Here is a 22,829-nt window from a genome sequence, read left to right on the forward strand (position 1 = left end):
AAATTTTAAATGAGGCATTTGTTGCATTCTCTGGGGACATAATTACTGATTATAATGACTTGTACTGTCTTTTTACACCTTGCGTATTGACCCGCGTAAACATAAAACAAAATAAACAACAGGTGCCACTCTACACTGCTTAAAACTCAAATTCTTTAAATATGAAAACATACTTACAGGCTGTGAGTCAGAATAGCAGGTATTGTAGGCTACTCTCCCAGGTTCAGGATACAGCCCTCCGTACAATGCGTTGCACACCCACAAATATTTTTTTATGGAACAGTGTTGTAAATACAACTTAACCACTGAGTGAATGTATCAAAATGGGTTTGTGTGATTTTACGACATCTATCATAATTTTATATCTAGCATCATGTTGCTTGAGCATTTCCGCATGCAGGCAGTGTCTTTGTTGGCCACAAAACCATTGATTTATTTTTATGGAATATTCTAAGTGGAATCTAAATAATGGCATTTGCAAAGATTCTTTTTTTTTTCTTAGACCGTAAAGATGCAGTACTTCATATCTGAAGGTGCTCATGAATGAAGATGTTTTTGTTGTTTTTGAAGTGTTCACATCAAAGCTGAGACTCAGGACCCGTCAACTTCCTGGAGGTCTCTCATCCCCGTCTTCAAAGTCAACATCAGTACAGTGAGTAGACCTCAGTGTTTCTCTCATTCACCCAATCCTTGTCTGACATCAGCACGCTCCTACTTGAGTCATTCATACTCTATACTGTAACAAAGAACTCTGCTTAATATTCATCTACTTAATATTCACCTTCCCATGCCTCAACTTACCTAGCTCTTGCTGGTCTTGCCCTTAGGGACGTGTGGCATTCGGTAATCACCATCTTCCCCAGACCCTGTGTATGAATTTTGACGATGCCTTCCTGACATATGCCACCAAACCACCTAGCAGCCACTTGGATCAGTTCATGCACATCGTGAAGGGTTCTCTGGAGAACGTCCGTGTCATGCTGGTGCCCAGCCCTCGATACCTGGGCCTTCAGAATGATGAGTGAGTCTAGAAATCTCTGGTCTATCAGAGTAAATTAGATTCCATTTTTTCATCATTGTGCAAGTACAGTTACATGAAATAGCAATAATCTAACCTGATGTGCAAATAGGCATACTATATATTATTTAGAGATTGCATGAAATCACCTCTTAAGCACAGTTTCTTGTGTTGGCATGTTAAACTTTTGAAACAGTCCTTAATAAGTCAGAAATGTGGATGTGCTTATAACTGCAACATGTCATTAGTTTACATTTTAAATGCTTATATCTGAAAAAAAAAAAGTTAGTCTGTCTACTTTTGAAGGGCAACTGGCATTTGGATAACACACAAGGCTACTAATATTATTTAATGGGGTGCTGATTGTATAAACTATAGATGGCCCATTCAGTGCAAATGGGATGTAGTATAAATAGAATAAGGTGCTGTGTTCAAGTGACAATAAGGTGTATGTGGCCATTGACCATTACAATGCACATGATGTGGTGTATAAATAGAATATGGCAATATGACTTGATTGATACAGGCTATAAGAAATGGCAAATAACCACTGCAGTTCAAGTGACATGGTTTACAAATAGAGATAAGTAAAGAAGAGAAAAAAAATAGTTACATACAGGAAATATCAGCAAGACATTTGTGCAGGTTTTATACACACAAAAAATGGTCAGATATTAAAAAAGTTAGAATTGATATAAATGAAAAGTGACCTTTGCAGTGAATATCACATGGTTAAAATAGAGCACTGAGTGACATGGTGTTAAATAATGCAGAGTAATTTTTTTTTTTTTTTTAAATGGCACAAATCTGCAAACTGGCAGAAATATAGTACAGATTGTTCAGATACAGTTTTTTTAAAGGTAAATCTGCCATAGTGAGTACCATAGTCTTTTGCTGCATTATGAGGCAATGAATTTGCTCTACTGTGTGTGTGTGTGTGTGTGTGGATTGTTTTTTTAAATATAATTATCAATGGTTATTAATGTTAAGGTTCATTTAATTAATCAGAGCTGTTCATTTGTTCCATTAGTTAACGACAGTTATACGCTCTGATCTGTGTAATTTAATTTAGATTGAAAAGTAAGCATGGGTTAATTTTCATTGATGAAGTGAATTGGTATGCTAGGAAATGAGTCTTGATTGTCAGCTGATTTATATGTAATGAGTAGTGATCTGTAGTGGTCGTTTAAAGAGTGATTCCCTGTCTCTAGACCACCCAGGCTCATGGGAGAAGGCTTTGTGGTCATGCAGTCGAATGATGTTGACATCTACTACTACCAGGATGAAGCAGGTAATCATTGTGATTGCTTAATCTTTTTTTCTTTCATTAATTTGTAAATAAGTCTGATCTGGGTAGAGTTGCACCAGCCATAAGTTCATACTTAAATTAGAACATTAAATTCTACACTAGAGTCTTAGTAACTACTAGCTAGTTTGTAACTAAATCTATACATTATTTGGTTGCACCAGTTGTTTGTAAGGCCATTGGGTAGCTAATAGTCTGTAAGCTCTCCATAACGTAATGCATAGTCACATAATAGATGTTCACCCTAAATCATCCAATAGAAGCCTTTCGCAAGCAGATCTTGTTTAAATACTGTGAATTTCAATGTATCCTTCATTCTAACTTTTTGCCTCATGTAACCTAAGGGTAAAAATAAGTTTACATTAAAAACGATAACATTACAGGCTAGGTAAGGTATTTTTTATATGTAAATAACATTCAGAAGCTGTAATAAAAAACAAACAAGCATATGAAATGCCCTCAATTTATTATTATTGATTTCATTTGACATGCACAATACAGACCAAAGCACACAGGCGCATTGTAGATGCGGTGTTGAAGAAGTGCTAAAATAAGAAACAAAGTACGTTTATTCTCACATTGTTCTCTCTTTTAATGTGTACTTGAGTGTAAATGTCAGCAGCATCATTATGTGTCTAAAGAATTGAAGGTTGTTGGGTAAGAGAAGAGCATATTGATGCAGTTCACACAGTCTTGCTATTTTATTCCAACCATCACTCCTGACTGGACCCCTCCATTAATATTTACTTTATTTATAGTTACACAAGGTTAATGGTGCAACGAAAAAATATTTAGTAATGCGTAACTTAGTGTCCATTTATGTAAAAACTAGACTAAGTAGTAACTTGCATACGGCTGGTGTAGCTGGTCTTTATTATCGAAGTGATGAGTGTTTTACAAATGTTTCCTGTGTGTTTTTAGGTTTGGTCCCAGAGGAACAGGAGAATGGAGATACAGAAGCCTGCTCTGAAGATGCCAAGCTACAAGACTTGCCTCCATGCTGGGGTTTGGATATCGTGTGTGGCAAAGGAACAGACTTTAACTATGGCCCATGGGCCGACAGACAGAGGTACACAATCTCGCTCACATGGTTGTAGTTGGGCTTGTGGTTTTATTGTTCAGGTTGTGGAAGGCTTATTAAAGCTGTTACATTTATGTGAGTTTCTAGTACTTTTAGTAATTTAGCATTGGCACATTACTTTCAGGGCTCCAAACTGCTCCTAAAATGGCCAGTGGCAACTGTATAAATTTACGTACAAATTTGCGTGTAATGTCTTTTTTCCTGATTGTTTTGTGATCACATCTTTTGTCATGTTCAAGTAATAAACTAAGACGACGCGCTTCAGAGTTTTAGATGAAAAACAGTCCTCAACTCAAACCCCAGCGTTGACCACACATCTGCTGATGAAAAAGCAGCTCCAGTTCTGGCAGCTTGAGTGACATTAAAAATTACGGAGGCGTGCAAAGTAAAAGTGCAGAATAGCAGTGTCTATTTCATTCACAACTTGAACAATCTACAACGGGTAAAGCTGTCAGCTGTGTGGATATTTAGCAATAACTTTTCTCAATTAAAATGGATTCTAATATGGATTCTTGTTATCAAGATCTTAGTCTACATGCTGTGTATTGGTAATGCATGAACTTCATATTATTTGTAGTGCTTTTGCCATCCAATAAACACAGTAAGCAAATTCATAATGAAATTCAAACAATAAATACCGTTTAGACGCACTTTAATGCAGCACAAGTTATCACTTTAGCGCCTCAGTTCAAGTGGCTCGTGAACCCATCATATCTTTCTCTTTACTACTATAGTACGAAATACACATGAATAGACATCAAAAGGTATTTTATAAGAAATCCTACAGTACAGCTTACTGAAATGTCTCATGTAATCGCTCATTCAGTTTTTCAAACTGCGGAAAACATGTAAAGTTCTTCCCAAATTCTACCAGGACATAAATTTCCCCACACGAGGTGATCAGACATTAGATCCCTGCTATTAAACACACTAAAGGACAGTTACAAACCCCACCCCTGACCAGCATTTGGCAAAGGTGACCACATTAGCTCACTGCTGTTACCAGCCTACAGACAATGCCTCAAACAGGAAAAAACAGCTTTCTCAAAACTGTTTTTAAAACAGTTCACAGATGGAGTGAAGATGCCATCTCCACACTGCAAGACTTTGAATCCTCAGACTGGCAGATGTTTCAAGATGCAGCAGGAGACATCATACATGAATATTCTGTGATATGCTACATTAACAAATGCACAGATGATGTTGTCCCATCCATTATTGTGAAGTCATTTCCAAACCAGAAACCATAGGTCAACGGTGAGGTGCATGCCAGATTAAGAGCACGAACTGCTGCCTTCAACTTTGGGGATCTAACTGCTTACAATAAGTCCAGGTATGACCTTCAAAGAACCATCAAATTAGCCAAAAGATACTTTAGGGACAGAGTGGAGTCAGAATATCATGGCTCTGACCCCCAACGTATGTGGAGCAGTTTTTGCTATATCACTGACTACAAAAGAAGGAAAAGCAGTGTTGGGTCTTTGTCTACCTCCTTACCGGATGAGCTCAATACATTCTATGCTCGCCTTGGGACAGGCTACACATTCCCTGCTATGAAATAACTGCTGACCTTGACACCTGCCCTCTGGTTCTAACCACAATAGAAGTGAGTAAGGCCTTCAAGAGAGTCAACGGCTGGAAAGCTTCAGGTCCAGATGGCATTCACGGACGTGTCCTGAGGGCCTGCGCTGTCCAGTTAGCAGATGTCTTTACCAAAAACTTCAACCTTTCCTTGAGACTAACAGTGATCCCCACATGCTTCAAGCTAACCACCCATCATCCCTGTTTCAAAAATAACAACTGTCTCCTGCCTGAATGACTGCCGCCCTGTAGCACTGACATCAGTCATCATGAAGTGCTTCGAACATGTAGTCAAATCCCACATATACTCCTCTCTGCCTGACACTTTGGACCCATTCCAATTTGCTTACCGCTCAAATAGATCCACTTATGATGCCATTGCAATGGCCATACACTTTGCCCTGGAACACTTGGGGGGATGAGACACCTATGCGGATGCTGTTCGTTGATTACAACTCTGCATTTGACACCATCATCCCTACCAAACTTATAGCCAAACTGAAAGATCTGGGTCTTAACAGTCACTTATGTAACTGGGTCCTGGACTTCCTGACCAGCAGACCCCAGGTGGTTAGAATTGACAATCACACATCCTCCTCACTTACACTCAGCACTGGTGCCCCACAGGGATGTGTACTCAGTCCTCTCTTGTACTCCCTGTTGACTTAAGACTGCTCTGCTAAGCATAGCTCCAACATCATCCTCAATTTTGCTGATGATACAACTATCCTAGGACTCATCAATAATGGCGATGAGACATCCTACAGAGATGAGGTTAATGCACTCACAGCATGGTGTGCTGATAACAGTCTCTCTCTAAATGTCAGCAAGACCAAGGAGATGATCGTGTACTACAGAAAGTCACAGAGAGAGGGTCATGTTCCCATTCACATCAGTGATAGTAGAGACCGTTAAGAGCTACAAGTTCCTTGGCATTCACATCTCTGAGGATCTTTCCTGGAGCCTACACACAGAGACTTACATTCAGAGTGAGAACAGCCCTTCAGCGTCTCTACTTACTGTGGAGGCTGAAGAGCTTTGGCATCTCTTCTAACATCATGTCAAATTTCTACCGCTGCACTATAGAGAGCATTCTGACTGGCTTCATCAATGTATGGTACGGCAACCGCGCATCTTCAGCGAGTGGTGAGAGCAACAAAGCTCATCATTGGACATAAACTCCCAGCCTTACCGGACATTTATCAAACTCGCTGCTTGAGAAAGGCTCGCAGCATCATCAAGGACTGCACTCACCCTGCTCTTCACCTGTTTGCCACACTGCACTGGCAGACGCTTACGATCCATCTGATCACGGACAACCAGACTGAAGAACAGCTTCTATCTTCAAGCCATCAGACTGCTTAACAACCAGCTATCCTTCAAAAAACCGGAATACATACTGCTAAAACCGGAATACATGCTGCTCTTATGTTTACTTTTATTGTACTTACACTGCCACTTTTTAATATTCCTTCAAGCATTTTGATAAATATATGCGACACTCTACAATGACATTTTAGACACTGCTATACCCCAATAATCTTAAATTAGTACCTCAGGAATACTTATGACTACTTATAACTCTTAACCCTGTCTACCCTTATTGTATGTGTTCCTGCCACTTATTTGTATGTAATGCTCTGTCTGTGTCTGTTCTGCCTATGGTTACTGAAGTCATTCATAATCTCAGTGCCCTCCATGTACGTCTATGTCTGTTTATGTCCTGTTATTGTCACTGTATGTCTGAGCCTCGTCACAAGCATTTCAATGCCCAGTTTTCCCCAGTGTTAACTATGCAATTAACCAATAAAAGCCTCTCGACTCTCTTGAGGTAGCAATACATTTACCTCAGAATAACCATTCAGTGTCCATAAGCTCATTAGTCAGCTAGGGGAAAAAATAACAAGCATTTTGCTAAATATATGTGCTGTATTGCATATTCATATTTTTACCTAACCTGAAAAAAATAAAATTCAACACCCATATAATTGCATGTTACTAATGAAAAAAAAACAGACTGGATGTGAGCAAGACGTGACAATATTTATAGGATGCTTTGAGGAGGAGCCTAAACTACACTTCACTACACAAACTGCATGACCAAGTGATGCTGTTATAATTATGGTCAATGTTATTGGCACAGATTCTATGTAATAATTATTTTTTTTTGATTGTATATAGTTCTCAAGTTGGAAAAGACACTTTAAGTGATCCATATTTTCCAGGATATCTGCAAGATGGATTAAAATGCTAATAAAGACAAGAAACGATGAGAAATAAACACATGACATTATGACTGTAATATTAAAGTGTAAAAAACACTTCTTTTTTAAGTCTCTTATGCTCATCAAGGCAGCATTTACTTAATAATAATATACAAATAATATTATTAACATTTAAAATAACCATTTGCAGTTTTTATATATTTAAAAATATATTTTATTCCTGGGATGGCAAAATTGAATTTTCAGGAGCCATTACTCAAGTCTTTAGTGTCACAATCCTTCAGAAATCATTCTGCTGATTTGCTACTCAAGAAGCATTTCTTATCATTATCAATGTTGAAATCAGTCGTGCAACATATAATAATAATATTTTGGTATACTTTGATGAATAGAAAAAATGTAAAAGAACAGATTTTATTTAAAATAGAAATCTTTTGTTTATACATTATACATGCCTTTGCTGTTTTTCTTATTCAATGTAATGCATTCTTGCCAAATGAAAGCATTCATTTCTTTCAAAAACAAAGAAAATCTTACTGACCACAATACGTTTATCATCCATTCATTACACCGTTGTTTGACCACCACAGAGACAGCCTGTGGAAGTTCTTCCTGCCTGCAGACTGTCAGCCAATGAAAGTGAGCGAAGTCGCCACACCAGGCAAACCTCGACAGATCCTTGCCTTTGAGCTGCGTATGAACATCATAGCTGATGCGACAATAGACCTGCTTTTCACAAAGAACAGGGTATTTATGTGCATACAAGCCTACTTATTCATTTTCAGTCACGCACTGCTATGCATAAATGTTTTCTAGGGCAAAGTTTGCTTGCAATCATATGAACAATATGTAGGAAATCTTTTGTTGTTGTTTACTCACTAACCCATAATCCATTTGTCTTCACAGGAGACGAATGCAGTCCATGTCAATGTAGGAGCGGGTTCTTACCTTGAGGTCAACATACCCATGACTGTTGGGGACAATGGTAACTTTCAAGCTTAACAGAAAAATAATAAGCAGTTAATGAGGGTGACATTTGACAGTTTTTGTTTGTTTAATGTAAATTGACGTGATGCATCATTATTATGAACTGCCATTTTCCCCTCCTGTGATTTTATATTTTACTATTTCTAACTCTGTTTTGTCTCTCTATTTCCATTCAGGTTATTCTCCCACTGTTAAAGGCCAGTTATTACATGTAGATGCAAGCAGCAGTATGCAGTACAGGACACTGCTGGAGGCTGAGATGCTGGCTGTGAGTGTGGCACATGATTTTATTGTTTATAAATGTTATGCAAAAGTGTATTGGGCTTTCGAAAACAAGTGATTATTATTTATTTTTTTTGTGATGATTGTAACCGTATGTATAATGAAAACATTAAAATCTACACATTTTCTTAAATGTCACAGTAAAGCATGGGACACTTTTTGCATACCCCCCCCCCCCAATAAAAGCTATTAAAACACCTTTAAATGCTAAAGCTACAATAACCGAATGAAAAAAACTAGATAAAGCAACTAGTGAACCAACCTGCTTGTTAACAGCTGTCCTTGTACTCCTCAGTTCCATGTCATAGCCAGTTACCCACGCGTGTGGAACATGCCTCAGTCCTGGCAGTGTGAGATTGAGGTTTACAAAGCCATGTACCACTTCATCTATGCACAGAAGAACTTCTTCACGGGTAATGCTTCTCTCTTACCTGTAACTACTGTGTCTGAAGTCCGTCCTCCAGCTGATCTCCTCCTGTTGTGATCTGTAGATCTGATTAAGGACTGGGCCAGCGACAGTGAACCGGATATCTACTCATTCGTACCATATTCGTGGAAGTTTAAGGTACTCTTTCACCAGTTTGAGATGATTTGGGCTACCAATCAGCACAACTGGATCGACTGCTCCACCAAACAGCAGGAGAATGGTGAGAGAGACTTTCCTAATGGATGTGACGCTGGAAAAAAACTAATATAGTCTGAGAAATGTAAACACTGTAGGAAATCTAACAAATTAATGTATACACACTGCACACAATTTTGACAGTCTGTCTTTTTGATCGCGATTTAGGAAAATGTAAAAGACAAAACTGATGTGATATAAGATAAAAGATGTAACATACTTTATAATTATAATAAAAGCTAAAATTGGTATACACAAAATGCATAACAAGGTAATAATAAAAGAAAACATACTATTTACATACAATGTTTCAGAAGTCATTTTTTGTTAAAAGCCAAACTAAAAAGTATTTAGCTTTTTTATTAATTTCATTTCTTTTCTGATCAAGCCGTCTAAACAGTCTAAACAAAGCCTTTGTCATTTTAATACTTTGTTATAGTAGTGACAAATGACATGAATATAGACTAAAATAAGGCACAAAGCTCACTTCTAAACATCAGTTTAAACTGTAGAATCAGTTTGACTTTATTTTTCTTGATTTCTTAAAAACGTAGGGGTGCGCAATTAAATATTGTCCGATAATTAATGCGCATCTCATCAGTAAAGCCGGTTCTCTAATCAGTGGTAAATTCCATCAGGTGCGTGACTGACTGACAAGATGCGCATTAATTATCGGACGATATTTATCGCGCACCCCTAGAAAAATGTATAACCTACTTATGCTCTTTATTATCACTCTTTGTCTGTAGTTTATCTTGCTGCCTGTGGGGAAACGCTGAATATTGACTTCACTTTGCCATTTAACGATTTTGTCCCGACCACCTGTAACACACGTTTCTGTTTGAGAGTGAGTGTACACCCTTGCAAACATTTACAAGCACTTGTCTGTTGTGCTGAATGATGTGTGATCAAGCATTACAACCTTAAATGACAACAAAACATGAGCGGCCACCTAAATCTCCTCTGAATGACTCTGAACTCTCATACAGGCTGAGGACACAGATATGCGCTTGTGTCTGCCTGACTGTCACCCCAGCCGGTACCCACTGCTCACCCTCGCTAAGGATTACCAGCACTGTAAGACCCCTCCAGACAGCAGTATGCCAGCAGAAGGGCAAGGAGCACCTCCCAAAAACAGCAAACCCCGTTGGAGGAACATGACTCATGCAGAGTAAGAGCACACCACTGATCGACTTCTGTCACTTTACTTTTCTGCTTCCTCTCACTTGCGCTGCTCTTTGACACTTCGGTTGTGCTTATGTGTGTGTGTGTTTTTGTTTTCCAGGGCTGGTTGGGTGGACTGCTGGAGTGTGCCGAACTTCATGCTTATTATAGACTATACTTGGCATCCCATCTACCCTCAGAAAACTGACCAGCAGCTTAAACAATCAAGTAAGCATTTGAAAAAAACAATAACAATAAACTTATTTAAAATATATTGTAAGGGTTCTATAGACACACCTATATTCTCCATCAAGTCAAGTGGGAAGTACCTAGTTGAAAATAATTAACCAAATTAAAACATTTTGGGGGTCCACATGTAATTGTTAATAAATAATACATGAAAACAATCAGATAATATGCCATTTCGACCTGGCTTTCAATTATATTGTAATGTTGTATGACATTAATTGCTAATTTTATCCCAAGTAATTTTAAATAAAATCCATGTAACAGAGGCACTGGTCTTAATCCATAAAACAAATAATTTAAATGTCAAACAATATTTTGGTGTTATTTGGAGATTAATTGTGAAAATCAAAATATATTTGAATAATCATGGGTAATTACAGAAACCTGTGCAATTAATTAGTTAATATTTGTTTAATGATTCACAGCACTAAAAAACATTTAATTAACGGAAAAAAAATTCTGTGAATCTGTGAATAAAAATTTAAAAAAAGCATTCAAGCAAAAAACTTTGATCATGAGATGAATTGGTTCAGTCAAGTGCACCAAAATATGTTTACTTATAATATCTCTGTTGCTGTTTTTACTTGATAAGTTCATTTAATAACCTGACCTTTTTACACTTCACTTAACATTATGTGCAGTGTCGGAAATAGAGGAGTCCATGCTGTCAGCGCTGCGACCGCCAGAACATGCTCCACCTGTGCCTCCTCCACCTCGAATCTCCTCTGACCCCAGCCTGCTGCCCCCTGACCGTTTACATGTTGAGATGGAGTTGAGCCCAGACTCCCACGTCACCCTTTATGGCCCCCTCCTCAGAGCACTGGTGTCCATCAAGGTACACATGTATACGCATTAATGCTCGCATATGGGTCCAGGATTCCTAAATTGAGCAGTTGTTGTTATTTTCTTTTTGAAACACAAAATTAGAATTTTTGAAGCAATGACACACTCCTCTTTTTCTTATAATGGATAAAAATGAGGGTGACTAAACACCTTTTTTTGGCTGCGATATCACTTTAAAATGATTGTGTTTGTGTTTATCTGTGCAGGAGAACTACTTTGGAGAGGACGACATGTACACAGACTTTGAGGAGTCTCTATCCAGCCCTGTGCTGAGCTCCTGCTCTTCCTCATCTGGTTGGCCCGGGGTGGGCCTGGAGGAGAACCGCTCTAAAGACACACCCAACCCTCTCTCCCTACGGCCCTGGGATATCACCGTGCTCATCAATTTGCACAAAGTCCATGGACGACTTCCAACGGTCAGCACCGCTTCAGTAATTTCATTCATAGAAGCCAGTGTCCTAGACATCAGGAATGACGTCATTGTTAAATTAGCATATTTGTGATGGTTGCGAGCCTCTGCTCTTTTGATGCCTTGCAGGCACTGATGTTTCTTTCAGGAGTCACAAGTGTGGTTGTAAATCTTGTTTGTTCTCTCTCTACAGCACTGTAGCAGTGATGGCCCAGAGGGTCCTGCAGGCTTCCTGGAGCGCCTGTGTTTTGAGATGAAAAAGGGATATAAGGAGACCATGCTACAGCTCGTTCTCTCGCCTCTACATGTGTTTGTCAGTGATAACTATCAGGTGGGAGTGAGAGGAGGTGGCCTCATTCATATTCTCTCAGGTGCTGGTATTTTAAGTTCTCATGATGTTTCTGTTTTGTGTAATTTATTCCTGTGTGTGTGTGTGTGTGTGTAGCGGCCTGCTGTTGATGCTGTGTTGCGAGATGGGCATCTGAGCCTCTCGGGGTTGCAGATGAGAGCCCACGCTATGTTCTCAGCGGAGGGCTTACCGGCGGGCAGTGACACACTGGAATACGCTTGGCTCATCGATGTTCAAGCTGGAGCTCTTACAGGGAGAGTCAGCGTGCCACAGGTGACTCATTCATTTTGACATTACAAAAGGGATGCATGATTTTGTGAAGGAATTTTTCTAGAAATGTCTGTGGCATGATGACCTCACACAAACATTTTGACACATCCTTCATTGGGTTTGGATGAAAATGTTCTCAGTGATTACACTTTTAATAGAAGTGTAGCAGGCATGTGGACTGGAGAGTTTAAAAGAATGTGACGGTTGGATTTTTGTTAAAGCACTTGCATGTAATCTACGGATTTCCCCCCCCCCCCACAGTTTCTTACTATGAGATTTATACTGTGGATTTAGAAAAGAATCACCCCCTTTAAAATAATCACATCTTTTATTATAAGTCATAATGTCTCCACACTGAATAAATTCAATGAAAAATCCAGCTGTATTTACTCATTGCAACTTACAACATCCAAGTGAAAGATATAACACCATGTCCGAGAAAAAAACAAAAAACAGAATCACTGAGTTGGAAAAAGGATCACTCCCCTCCTAAAAATGACTTGTAAACCTTCTCAATGGCACACAAAGCCATTTGACATTCACCTGTGGTCAGCTGCGGTCATTTTGATTAGCTCAGCAAGAAAAGAGCTTTCCTGGAGCATTAGTAGTGCAACTGAAGCAAACAATCAACTATTGGTGGCAAACCACTGTTGAAAGATCTCTGGGATAAAGATGTGGACAGGCACGAGTCAAGAGATTGATACAAAACAAATTCAATATCGTTATCAATGTCTAGAAGCACAGTGAAGTCTATTACACAGACACTCCCTGGATCAGGACGTCACTCCAAGCTGGATGAAAGAGGCAGGAGGAAACTGATCTCTGAAGCAGTTGCAGGAATTTATGACAAAGTGTGGTTATTGTGTGCATGTTTCAACAATATCACAAATTCTCCACAAATGTGGCTTGTATGAGAGGTTTTCAAGAAAGAAGCCACTCCTCAAGAAAGGCCGCATGCAGTCTTCACTGAGATTTGCCAAAAAACCCCCGCAATTTTAAGATTGTGAGGCAGAAGATAGTAAAATCAGTAAAACCATCCAAATAACAGCATTCCTCCAGAAAGTATAGAGGAGGTAATATCCTGTTCTGGGGTTGTTTCTCTGCAGCAGGGGTTGGATCACTTACTCCAGCAAAATACTGTCAAATTCTTGAGGAAAATCTGCTGCGCTCTGCAAGAATGTTGTCAATTTGAAGAAACAAAACGCAGCAAAACTGAGCACACGGTGGTTGAAGGAGAAAAGGTGAACATCGTTGCATGGCCTGTCAGAGCTCAGACTTAAACCCTACTGAAAATTTGTGGAAAGACTTGAAGACTGTAGTCCACAAACGGTCACCATCAAATCTAACTGAACTTGAGCAGTTTTGCAAAGAAGAGAAGGCAAATACTGCAGTCTAGATGTGCAAAGTTAGTAGAGACATATCCCAACAGACTAAAGGCTGTAATTAAAGCTAAATGTGGTTCAACAAAATACTGACACAACGAGGTGATCCTTTTTCCAATGCTGCGAATTTTATTTTATTTTTTTCTGACATGTTGGTGTTATATCTTTCACTTGGATGTTGGATGAGTAAATACAGCTGGATAAAACAAAAACTGGCTGTCTTAATTTTAGGCTGCAAAGCAACAAAATGTTAATATTTTAAAGGGGGGTGATTCTTTTCTATACCCACTGCATATATTGTTATGCATTGTAGTGACATCTTTGTAAATTATTTGCCATTCATATAGCTGATTTTGAAATGGCATTAAAAATGCATTTGTCATTGTGATTTAATATTATATATTTATATATAAATGTGATCCTAACAAATTGTTAACCTTTCTTTAATTTTTTTAAAAACAATTTTTAACTTCTTTTTTTTTAACCTTTATTTAAATCTACTGTCAACATTAATTTCTGTTTGTAGGAATTTCATGCAGCAGATGTGATCTGGTTGTGTTTGTGTTTCAGTGTGCATCTCTTCTGGAGTGGGGCGAGAGCTTTGTGTTTCATGTGGTGTCCCGAGAGTTCCAGCTCGAGCAGCCAAAACCATCTGTCACCTGCCAACATGGAGTTGATCGTAGAGTCTGTGTTGCCAAGGTATTACAGAAACACGCACATCTGCACTATCATACTCGCATCATTTTCAGAATGACTGCACAACTGAGTGTGTGTCTGTACGTGTAGCATGCAGCCCTGCCTGGTCCCTGTCGCACATCAGAGGATCTGAAGTACACCATGACTCGACTAACAGTTGATGGAGCCCAGGTTTTCATTGTTGAACACGGCTGTGCAGCCAATATTAAGGTATGATTAGTGATTGATCAGATGACAATTGATCTATACTATTGATTTATTGAGAAAACGGATATATAATGATTTCTTAAGGAACATGCAATATTAGAGACTGGAGTAATGGCTGCTGAAAATTCAGCTTGGCATCACGGGAATAAGTTAAATGATGTTAATTATTCCGAACTTTTTGACCGGTGGTGTACATATGTTTGCCCGTCAGACCGGAGCCTTGCGGTTGGCCACATGTAATCTGCACACAGCTGCTGTCAGCGAAGGCATCAGTGCCGTTCTGCAAGACGTAGTCATCGCTCAGTTCATCGAGCAACAGGAAGTTGCGCGGCTTGGCCTGCCTCAGCCCCTTCTTCGACGGTCTCATTGGCTTGAAGCTGGTTCAGTGAGCTTTAACCTCATTACAGCTGACGTGGCATTGGCTGCTGACCATCCAGCCAAATATGAGGTCCAGAGGCAGTTCCTGGAGCTTCATGACATAAAAACAAAAAGGTTCATGCATATCCTTTATGATTTAAATGTGTCTATTGCTTGATGTGCAGGCCAAACAAATTTCCTATGTGTGTGTGTGTATGTGTGTTTTAGACTTTGGTTCCTTTGGCCTGAGGAGAAATACAAGCGAAGCCGTAATCGCTGTGGTTGTCTTGGTGGATGCCGTTTTTTCGGCGGCTCGGTTAGTGACTTCTTCCGCTTGGAGGAAATCACACCCTCATCAAGCTCTGCCTTCTCTAGCATCAGTGCAGAAAGTGATATGTCCTATGGCCAGTCATTATTACATCCAGGAGAATGGATCGTCACTAAGGAAATTCCCAAACTTTCTGACTGTAAGTCTTGTTTGTGGTTATTTACTATTGTGATGCTGATTGGTTGTCAAGAGAATTGTACTCATTGGTTGGTTTACTTGCAGCTAAAGGAGTTGCTATGCGGAGAGACACGTGTTCCCCTGCTCCGATGGTGGACTTGGAGAGACGTGGCCAGCACCTCAGTCTCCACGTACCTCAACGCTCTTACAGCTCTGTCTCTTCCTCTGAGGAGAACTCTTCCTCCAGTGCTGCCCTGCCTCTGTTAGCCGGAGAACGAGAGAGTCCCTCCCCTTCTACAGAGTGAGTCAGACACATGTGCTCCTGTATCATATACTGTAGGACAATTCCACTCCTATTACAACCACTTTGTATCAAGTTCATGTTTTGCAATTGGAAATTTTTATAGCTCACAATTTCACTTTTATTTCTTATTTTAAACTTCATGTCACACTTTTATAATATAGAGTGAAAAAGGGCTCCTATAAGCCCGCCTGGCAGGCATATGAACGATCAGTCATTAAATCCACTATTTTTCAAAAGTCTTTCAAAATGTTCTTGAAAGAAGTCTCTTATGCGCTCAATGGCTGCATGTATCTGTCCCAGTGTTATTTTTTTTTTTATGAAACTGGTTCAAAATAAAAATCTTTTGGTTTTCGTGTTTGGATGTGTATTTTACGGTGTGTATGTTTTTAGGTTAATGAATGTAGCCACTGATGGTCTGATCCCTGAGGGTCCATCATTGCGTTCTCCACGCTGCTCTCCTATCAAGCGGCAGTCGTCTGTCCAATCAGCTCGCCTCGGCAGCACCAAGAGCCTATCGGCTGCGGCCTTTGCAGAGAAAGCCACGCCTCCTACTGGTGTGCAGTTTAGCAGCGAGGTTTCCCGTAGTGACGAGAACGTTCTAGACTCGCCAAGGCAGAGAAGGAGCTACGGGTCATTTCCTTTCACTCCATCAGCTGATTCTAGCACATTCCATCAGTACCGCTCCGTTGACTCCTCCATGTCTGTGGCTGACAGTGAAGCCTACTTTAGCGCTAACGAGGAATTTGAGCCAGTCAGTAGTGATGAAGGTCCAGGTACCTATCCAGGGAGGAAACGCAGGCGAAGACAGCAGGGTCAGCCTCACGCGGGACACAGTCGTACATCTATATACCACAGTGTGGAAGGACCTCTGTCAATCGCTGAGACCCGCCCACCTCCGCTGCCTAGCCACACTTCCCAAGCCTCATTTGTCTCTGCACTTGGATTGGAGGAGGAGGGCTCCATTGAAACTGAGAAGGCGGAGCCTGGCCTCCTGACAGCACAGCCACTTTTAATGACTTGTTACCAAAATTACCTTGCACATTATCATGTTTCTAACTGGGCTGTTAAGCAGCCAACCAATAAGAGAACATCGAAGTCATCACTGCATCGCCCACTTGACCTTGATACGCCCACAAGTGAGGAGAGCTCCGCCTCCTTTGATCAGCTGTCCATCCCGTCTTTTAAGGTTAATATTTGAGCTTTTTCCTTAATTGTTATATATTATTTATGCAGTTCAGAATCTGAACTGGATGAATCTTATAAAGAAATGTCCAGGTCATATTTCACCAACAATATCAATAAAAAAAGAACTATGATTCGTATAAATAAAATGAAGATTATTTATAAATTCAAAATATTGTTTTCCTGACAGTTAAGCAACCCTTCTTAAATTAATAGTCATTTGTGAATGTAAATTAAATTAATCTAAAATGAACTATATATTATATAACAATGTTTTAATATAAATATTATTTTCTTGGAAATTAAGCACTCTCCTTAAATCAATATAAATCTAAAATTGTAACTATACAAATTGAAAAGTATGTGTATATATAATATAAAATAATAATTTCACAATTATTTTCATAAATGTCATTATTAATAATATGAAATATAATAAGGTATTAATTCATATTAATATAACAATGTTCATTTATAGATATATGGACATGTGTAATGTATAGTGTACAGTTTGAGGATGAATTTATATTTTTACATTACATTAGGCTACTGTGGGTTTGCTTAAAGGGATAGTTCACCCAAAAATAAAAGTTAGCCCATGATTTACTCACCCGCAAGGCATCCTAGGTGTATATGACATTCTTCTTTCAGATGACTCCAATTAGAGTTATAATATAAAAAATTGTCCTGGCTCTTCAAAACTTTATAATGGCAGTGGGAGGGTGTTTCTGTTCTACAGTCCCAAAATAAGTGCATTCATCCATAATAAAAAGTGCCTCACACTGCTCCGGGGGGTGAATAAAGGCCTCCTGTAGCGAATCAATGCGTTCTTGTAAGGAAAATATCCTTATTTAAAACACACTAAACACTTTTCTGTAATTTGCTAAAACTAGCACATGCGCAGATGAGCAGAAAGTGCAGAGGAGAGAACAAGACAAAACACTGTTCACCAATTAGAAGTACAAAATGAGGATTTGTAAAGAAAAATGTCAGAGGATTTCGATATAAGCTAAGAGGAGAATGGTTTTCCTTTGCTAAAGTAAAGAAACTTTGCTTCCTTTGTTCCTGTAAGCAAACATTGGTTTTCATGAAAAAATCCTACATCCTACACGTCATCTGCTCTGAAAGGTCTTCTGCGGATGACAGTTGGCACAAGCTACAGAAAAGTGGATATAACGTTTAAATTATGGATACATTTATTATAAGAATGCATCAGTTTGCTACATGAGGCCTTTATTCACCCCTAGAGCTGTGTGAGTCACTTTTTATTATGGATGGATGCACTTCATTGGACTTCTTTTGGACTGTTTCCTTTATGCAGAGAGTAACATTTGGGTAAAATATGATCTGGACATGTTCTTTGTGTGAGCATGTTGCTTATTCATTCACTGTTTGTTGTTGCTAATTGTATTTGTGCTCTTTTAAAGATGGTGAAGGGTGGTTTGTCTGCCAGCTCACTATTGGACAGAGGAATTCATCTCATGGGCGATATTAACAGGTAATACGAGAAATCATAAATCAACAGTGGTTGTTTCAGAAACATGAAACATAATTTCAAGTATGCATTTTGTGTGTATGTATGTGCAGCACACCTTACACACCACTTGACAAGCAGGCAATGGACAACACAGATGAGGACACGGTGGCGGAGGACTGGACTGTTGATCAGCCTCTTGCCCAGACAAGAACCACAGCCATCATAGAGGTCAAAGGGGCTGTCAATGTGGTTCTGACTCCTTTAGTAGCTGAAGCCCTAGACAGGTCAGACATCACATCAATTCTCACATCACCCTCTTTGTGGTGCCATGATTATCATTCAGGTCATTTATTTGCTAGTTTACCCTTAAAAATTCACTAAATGTGGCATTTGATTAAAAAAGGATCAAGCCCTAATGAAAAGCCCTTCAGCATGTTTTGATAAAATAAGAAACAGAAAATAAAATTTCCTTATCAAGTGATTTAATGTAGTCTTTCATAAATGTCACAGTTTTTGTGAAAGTCTCTTTGTTGTTTGTTCCAGGTACATTGAGTCGATGGTTCACTTTGCCAGTATTCGCCACCCTGCATCAATCCTCGATGACCTGCATGGGAAAGTGCTTAATGAAGTGTATCAGATCAGCAAATCCACTGTCTCGGAGTCTGTAAGTAATCAATACAGCACACAGACGTGACAGTACACTTAGACCTTAATGTGATCATGATGAATGTTGCATTTTCCAGAGCACAGTGAAAGCAGAGCACAAAATATCTAAGACCGAGGGAACCACCCCTGGGTCTCTGAGCACACCTCATGGACAGACCGACCTGTCAATCAAACCAGACAATGTGAAGATAAAGGGTTTGCAAGCTAACGTGACTGTCCCAAAGGTACCTTTCTGTGTGTGTGCATAATATAAAAAGAGCGAAATCTTGTCATGGAGATATGTGCATGAGAAAATAATGTGCATGTATGTGCATTTGTTTGCAGGTGAACCTCTGTGTGCTTCAGGCGTCTGTTGAAGAAGGTTCACCGTCCAATAAGAGTGTCACACACGTCTCTCTGGTGGCCTTGTGTTTTGACCGGATTGCTACTCAGCTGCGCATGAATAGGTAACTGCAGATTTCTCTCCATATATTACATTACATTGCATGTTTTTATTATTTAAAAATGTTAGTTTTTTTTACCTTTTTTGTGCCCTGTCTGTTAATGTGTTATGTGTAGGGGAATAGTGGAGGACACAGAAAAGCCCTCTGTTATGATGGAGAAGTTCTCGTCTGCATCTAAGATGGCACCGCAGTCCAGCGGTTCTCTCCGCTCTAATGCTGGGATTGAGAAAGGCAAGGAGATCGCAGCCAGACTCAACATACACCGCATACACAGCCAACTCCGCGGCCTGGACTCATCAGGTACACACATACAACATGTTCATTTATTACACGTCTCTTGAGAATATTGTGATTTGAATATTCAAATATATATATATATATATATATATATATATATATATATATATATATATATATATATATATATTTGTTACTTGAATGCCTTTTGAAATTATATATATATATATATATAATTTTTTTTTTTTTTTTTTTGGCTTGTAACAGACCTTGGAGCTTGTGCCATCACTGCCATTCCTTTTGAGAAGTCCAAGGTTCTCTTCAGTTTGGAGGAAACTGACGACTTTGTTTTAGTGGATGAGACGGAGCCCTCTGCCTCCACTGATCGTGGTCCAGACCACACCCCTGACCACGCTCGCTCTGGGGCCAGTCCTGAGAAATGGGGTTGGATCATGTTTGAATGTGGGATTGAGAACCTCACTGTCAAAGGTATTAATACACACGTTGAAATGCGGATAGCATTAAACATTTGTATTTCAGGAGTGTGAAATGCATGTCTGACTCTTCCTCAGGCGGGCGGCAGTCCGGAGCCGTGCTCTACAGTGCTTTTGGGGTGATGGGCGGGGCCGACAGCGGGGTCAGGGATGGAGCCTTCAAATCAAACGGTTCTAGTGGTTCTCAGACAGGAAGTGGCTACAGCACTGATGTATCTGATGATAACCTGCCCAATGATGCACAGAGCCCTGCTTCTGAGCCCAACAACAATTCAGACTCTGACGATCAGGTTCTCATATGTTGTTGTTCATGTATAGTTAATGGCCATTTGAGATCCTATACGTTTTCTTTGTGTCTGTCTCTCATAATATTTTTCACTCATGTTCGTCTTTGCAGGATGAGGGAGTGGAGTCAGATGATCTGAAAAAGGACCTTCCCCTCTTGCCTCCTCCTCCTGACTCCAGCAGTATGAAGCTGACTATAAAGGAGATCTGGTTCAGCTTTGCTGCGCCAACCAACATCCGTTCTCATGCTCCAGCCATGTCCAGGTACACACAAACATGCAAATCAATTTCACAATCATTTTCATCTTGATTTTCAGTAAAAAGAAATTAAACATGAAAAATAAGTAAAATATTAACTCACACACGTTTACGTCGATTTCTAAATGGGGACATTACATAGGCTTCTATTGTTTTTTTTATACAGATAGTTATAGATTTTATAATCATAACCCACAACCTAACCATATTCCTCACAGAAAACATTCTGCATTTTCAATAAAAAAACAACAACAAAAAAACACTTTTTAAAACTGTTTATTTTTATATCAGTATTTCATGAGGATGTCCCCAAAGGGAGGTTTTTGGAGATTTTATCAGGTTTAGATCACTTTTGGGTACCCTAAAATATGTTTATTTAGGTATATGCACATACACACACACACAAATATATTTAGTTTTTTTCCAGAAAGCAGAGTGACCTATGGCAGATATAATTAATGAATTTGATGACTATGAATAAAATGTATACAAAATATTACATTGTTTTAGGATATATATTTAAATAGTTATTTTCAGGGAATGTATATTGTGTATGCTTGTCTGCAAAGTCTTCGATTCGGTTCAAAGGGAATCATGGATCAGTGTTTGTATGGCTAATGAGGTCTATGTTGTTGAATGTGTCTGCAGGCAGTTGAATCTGTTGAGTACTGCGACCCCTGCAGTCGGTGCATGGTTGGTTCCAATTGATGAGCTGAAATCCTCCCTGCAGAAACTGGACATGGAGGCCACACTGCGTGTGTGTGCAGTCATGGGCTGCATAATGACTGAGGCCCTGGAGGTCAGACTTGTTAATATCGCTAGATATCCCTAGACTTGCAATGTTACTCAGCAGAACTGTGGACCTAATTTAACTGGCCTAATGTCACATGTATTCGTGCTTTATCCCAACAGAAAAAGAGTATTCACTTTCCATTTCGCAGCAAGTATAACCGCGTTACAAAGCGAGCCCGGTATCTTCACGAGAACCCGTCCTGCTTACTGTGTAATATTCTACATCGTTACCTGCAGCAAGCGAATTACAGCATTATTGAAGAGGCCACCATGGTAAGTACCATGTTTGCAGAACACACGGTTGCACATGTATTACAGTACATTCTTTTATGCTACTGCGTTGTTGAGTTCTTGATTTGTTGATGCTCATTCCAAGGCTTTTAGGTTCATTGGCCACTGTAAAGTCTGAAATTACTTGACCATGTTCTTCCGGATTGTTCTAGCAATGACATCCTGGCCTGTTTTTTAACAAGATAAAAGTAACAATGCATTACAATAAAGCATGTGGTAACTGCGGGATAATAATTTATTTAGCAAATTTTACATTCTTTCATTGGTTATCCTTTGCTAATCTTTTATTACTTATTCATCTTTATCTTTCAGAATGATGGACTACCTGCTCTGGTCACCCTGAGGAAAGGTTTGGTGGCGCTTGCTCGTCAGTGGATGAAGTTCATTGTTGTCACACAGGGCTTTAAGGCGGTTGGTTTGCCACGACCCAATCAGCTTCCAAAGCCCAAAGAGCAGGACCCCATCGAGCCTGATCAGACTCAGGGACCAGACTGTGGCGCTGCCTTGCAGAGTGACACCAGCGCTGATGGAGCCGAGTTTGAGTTTGATGCAGGTTGTTGTCTTATGTACCTTTTACTTTAAGGGATAGTTCAATGAAATGAAAATACTATCATCGTTCACTCCTCCTGAAGTTGTTCCAAACCTGTATGAATTTCTTTCTTCTGAACACAAAAGAAGATATTTTGATGAATGTTGGTACCCAGAGAGTTGCTTGTTGCCATTGACTTGCATAGTGTTTTTTTCCACACTGTGGAAGTCAGTGGCTACCAGAAACTGTTTGGTTATCAACATTTTTCAAAATATCTTCTTTGGTGAAGAAGAAGAAAGAATTACAGGTTTGGAACAACTTTAAGGTGACTAAATGATGATTTTTGGGTGAACTACCACTTTAACACAGCAGATTGAAGGTGTTTTTTGGGAGGTTTA

The 22,829-nt window shown here is 39.4% G+C and overlaps 1 protein-coding gene across 8 annotated transcripts in view; it reads left to right on the plus strand.

Annotated features, from left to right (window-relative positions):
* The window catches only part of LOC128026353 (transmembrane protein KIAA1109 homolog), a 60,383-nt gene that overhangs the window by 10,881 nt on the left and 26,673 nt on the right, over positions 1 to 22,829 (plus strand). For all 8 annotated transcript variants that reach the window (XM_052613396.1, XM_052613399.1, XM_052613402.1 and 5 more), the window contains exons 7-40: positions 571 to 652; positions 828 to 1,021; positions 2,230 to 2,309; positions 3,246 to 3,393; positions 7,802 to 7,958; positions 8,118 to 8,196; positions 8,375 to 8,466; positions 8,776 to 8,893; positions 8,972 to 9,127; positions 9,852 to 9,949; positions 10,092 to 10,273; positions 10,388 to 10,494; positions 11,157 to 11,350; positions 11,565 to 11,774; positions 11,961 to 12,098; positions 12,213 to 12,389; positions 14,339 to 14,467; positions 14,555 to 14,674; positions 14,883 to 15,163; positions 15,257 to 15,495; positions 15,579 to 15,774; positions 16,168 to 16,963; positions 18,387 to 18,457; positions 18,547 to 18,720; positions 18,980 to 19,100; positions 19,180 to 19,326; positions 19,427 to 19,548; positions 19,661 to 19,845; positions 20,050 to 20,271; positions 20,355 to 20,566; positions 20,674 to 20,825; positions 21,468 to 21,618; positions 21,732 to 21,884; positions 22,215 to 22,455. In XM_052613396.1, coding sequence (XP_052469356.1) covers positions 571 to 652; positions 828 to 1,021; positions 2,230 to 2,309; positions 3,246 to 3,393; positions 7,802 to 7,958; positions 8,118 to 8,196; positions 8,375 to 8,466; positions 8,776 to 8,893; positions 8,972 to 9,127; positions 9,852 to 9,949; positions 10,092 to 10,273; positions 10,388 to 10,494; positions 11,157 to 11,350; positions 11,565 to 11,774; positions 11,961 to 12,098; positions 12,213 to 12,389; positions 14,339 to 14,467; positions 14,555 to 14,674; positions 14,883 to 15,163; positions 15,257 to 15,495; positions 15,579 to 15,774; positions 16,168 to 16,963; positions 18,387 to 18,457; positions 18,547 to 18,720; positions 18,980 to 19,100; positions 19,180 to 19,326; positions 19,427 to 19,548; positions 19,661 to 19,845; positions 20,050 to 20,271; positions 20,355 to 20,566; positions 20,674 to 20,825; positions 21,468 to 21,618; positions 21,732 to 21,884; positions 22,215 to 22,455 — 5,924 coding nt within the window. The remainder of the gene's footprint in view (positions 1 to 570; positions 653 to 827; positions 1,022 to 2,229; positions 2,310 to 3,245; positions 3,394 to 7,801; positions 7,959 to 8,117; positions 8,197 to 8,374; positions 8,467 to 8,775; positions 8,894 to 8,971; positions 9,128 to 9,851; positions 9,950 to 10,091; positions 10,274 to 10,387; positions 10,495 to 11,156; positions 11,351 to 11,564; positions 11,775 to 11,960; positions 12,099 to 12,212; positions 12,390 to 14,338; positions 14,468 to 14,554; positions 14,675 to 14,882; positions 15,164 to 15,256; positions 15,496 to 15,578; positions 15,775 to 16,167; positions 16,964 to 18,386; positions 18,458 to 18,546; positions 18,721 to 18,979; positions 19,101 to 19,179; positions 19,327 to 19,426; positions 19,549 to 19,660; positions 19,846 to 20,049; positions 20,272 to 20,354; positions 20,567 to 20,673; positions 20,826 to 21,467; positions 21,619 to 21,731; positions 21,885 to 22,214; positions 22,456 to 22,829) is intronic.

Source organism: Carassius gibelio, chromosome A13 (genome assembly GCF_023724105.1).
Source record: "Carassius gibelio isolate Cgi1373 ecotype wild population from Czech Republic chromosome A13, carGib1.2-hapl.c, whole genome shotgun sequence".
In the NCBI taxonomy this organism is placed as follows: Eukaryota; Metazoa; Chordata; class Actinopteri; order Cypriniformes; family Cyprinidae; genus Carassius; species Carassius gibelio.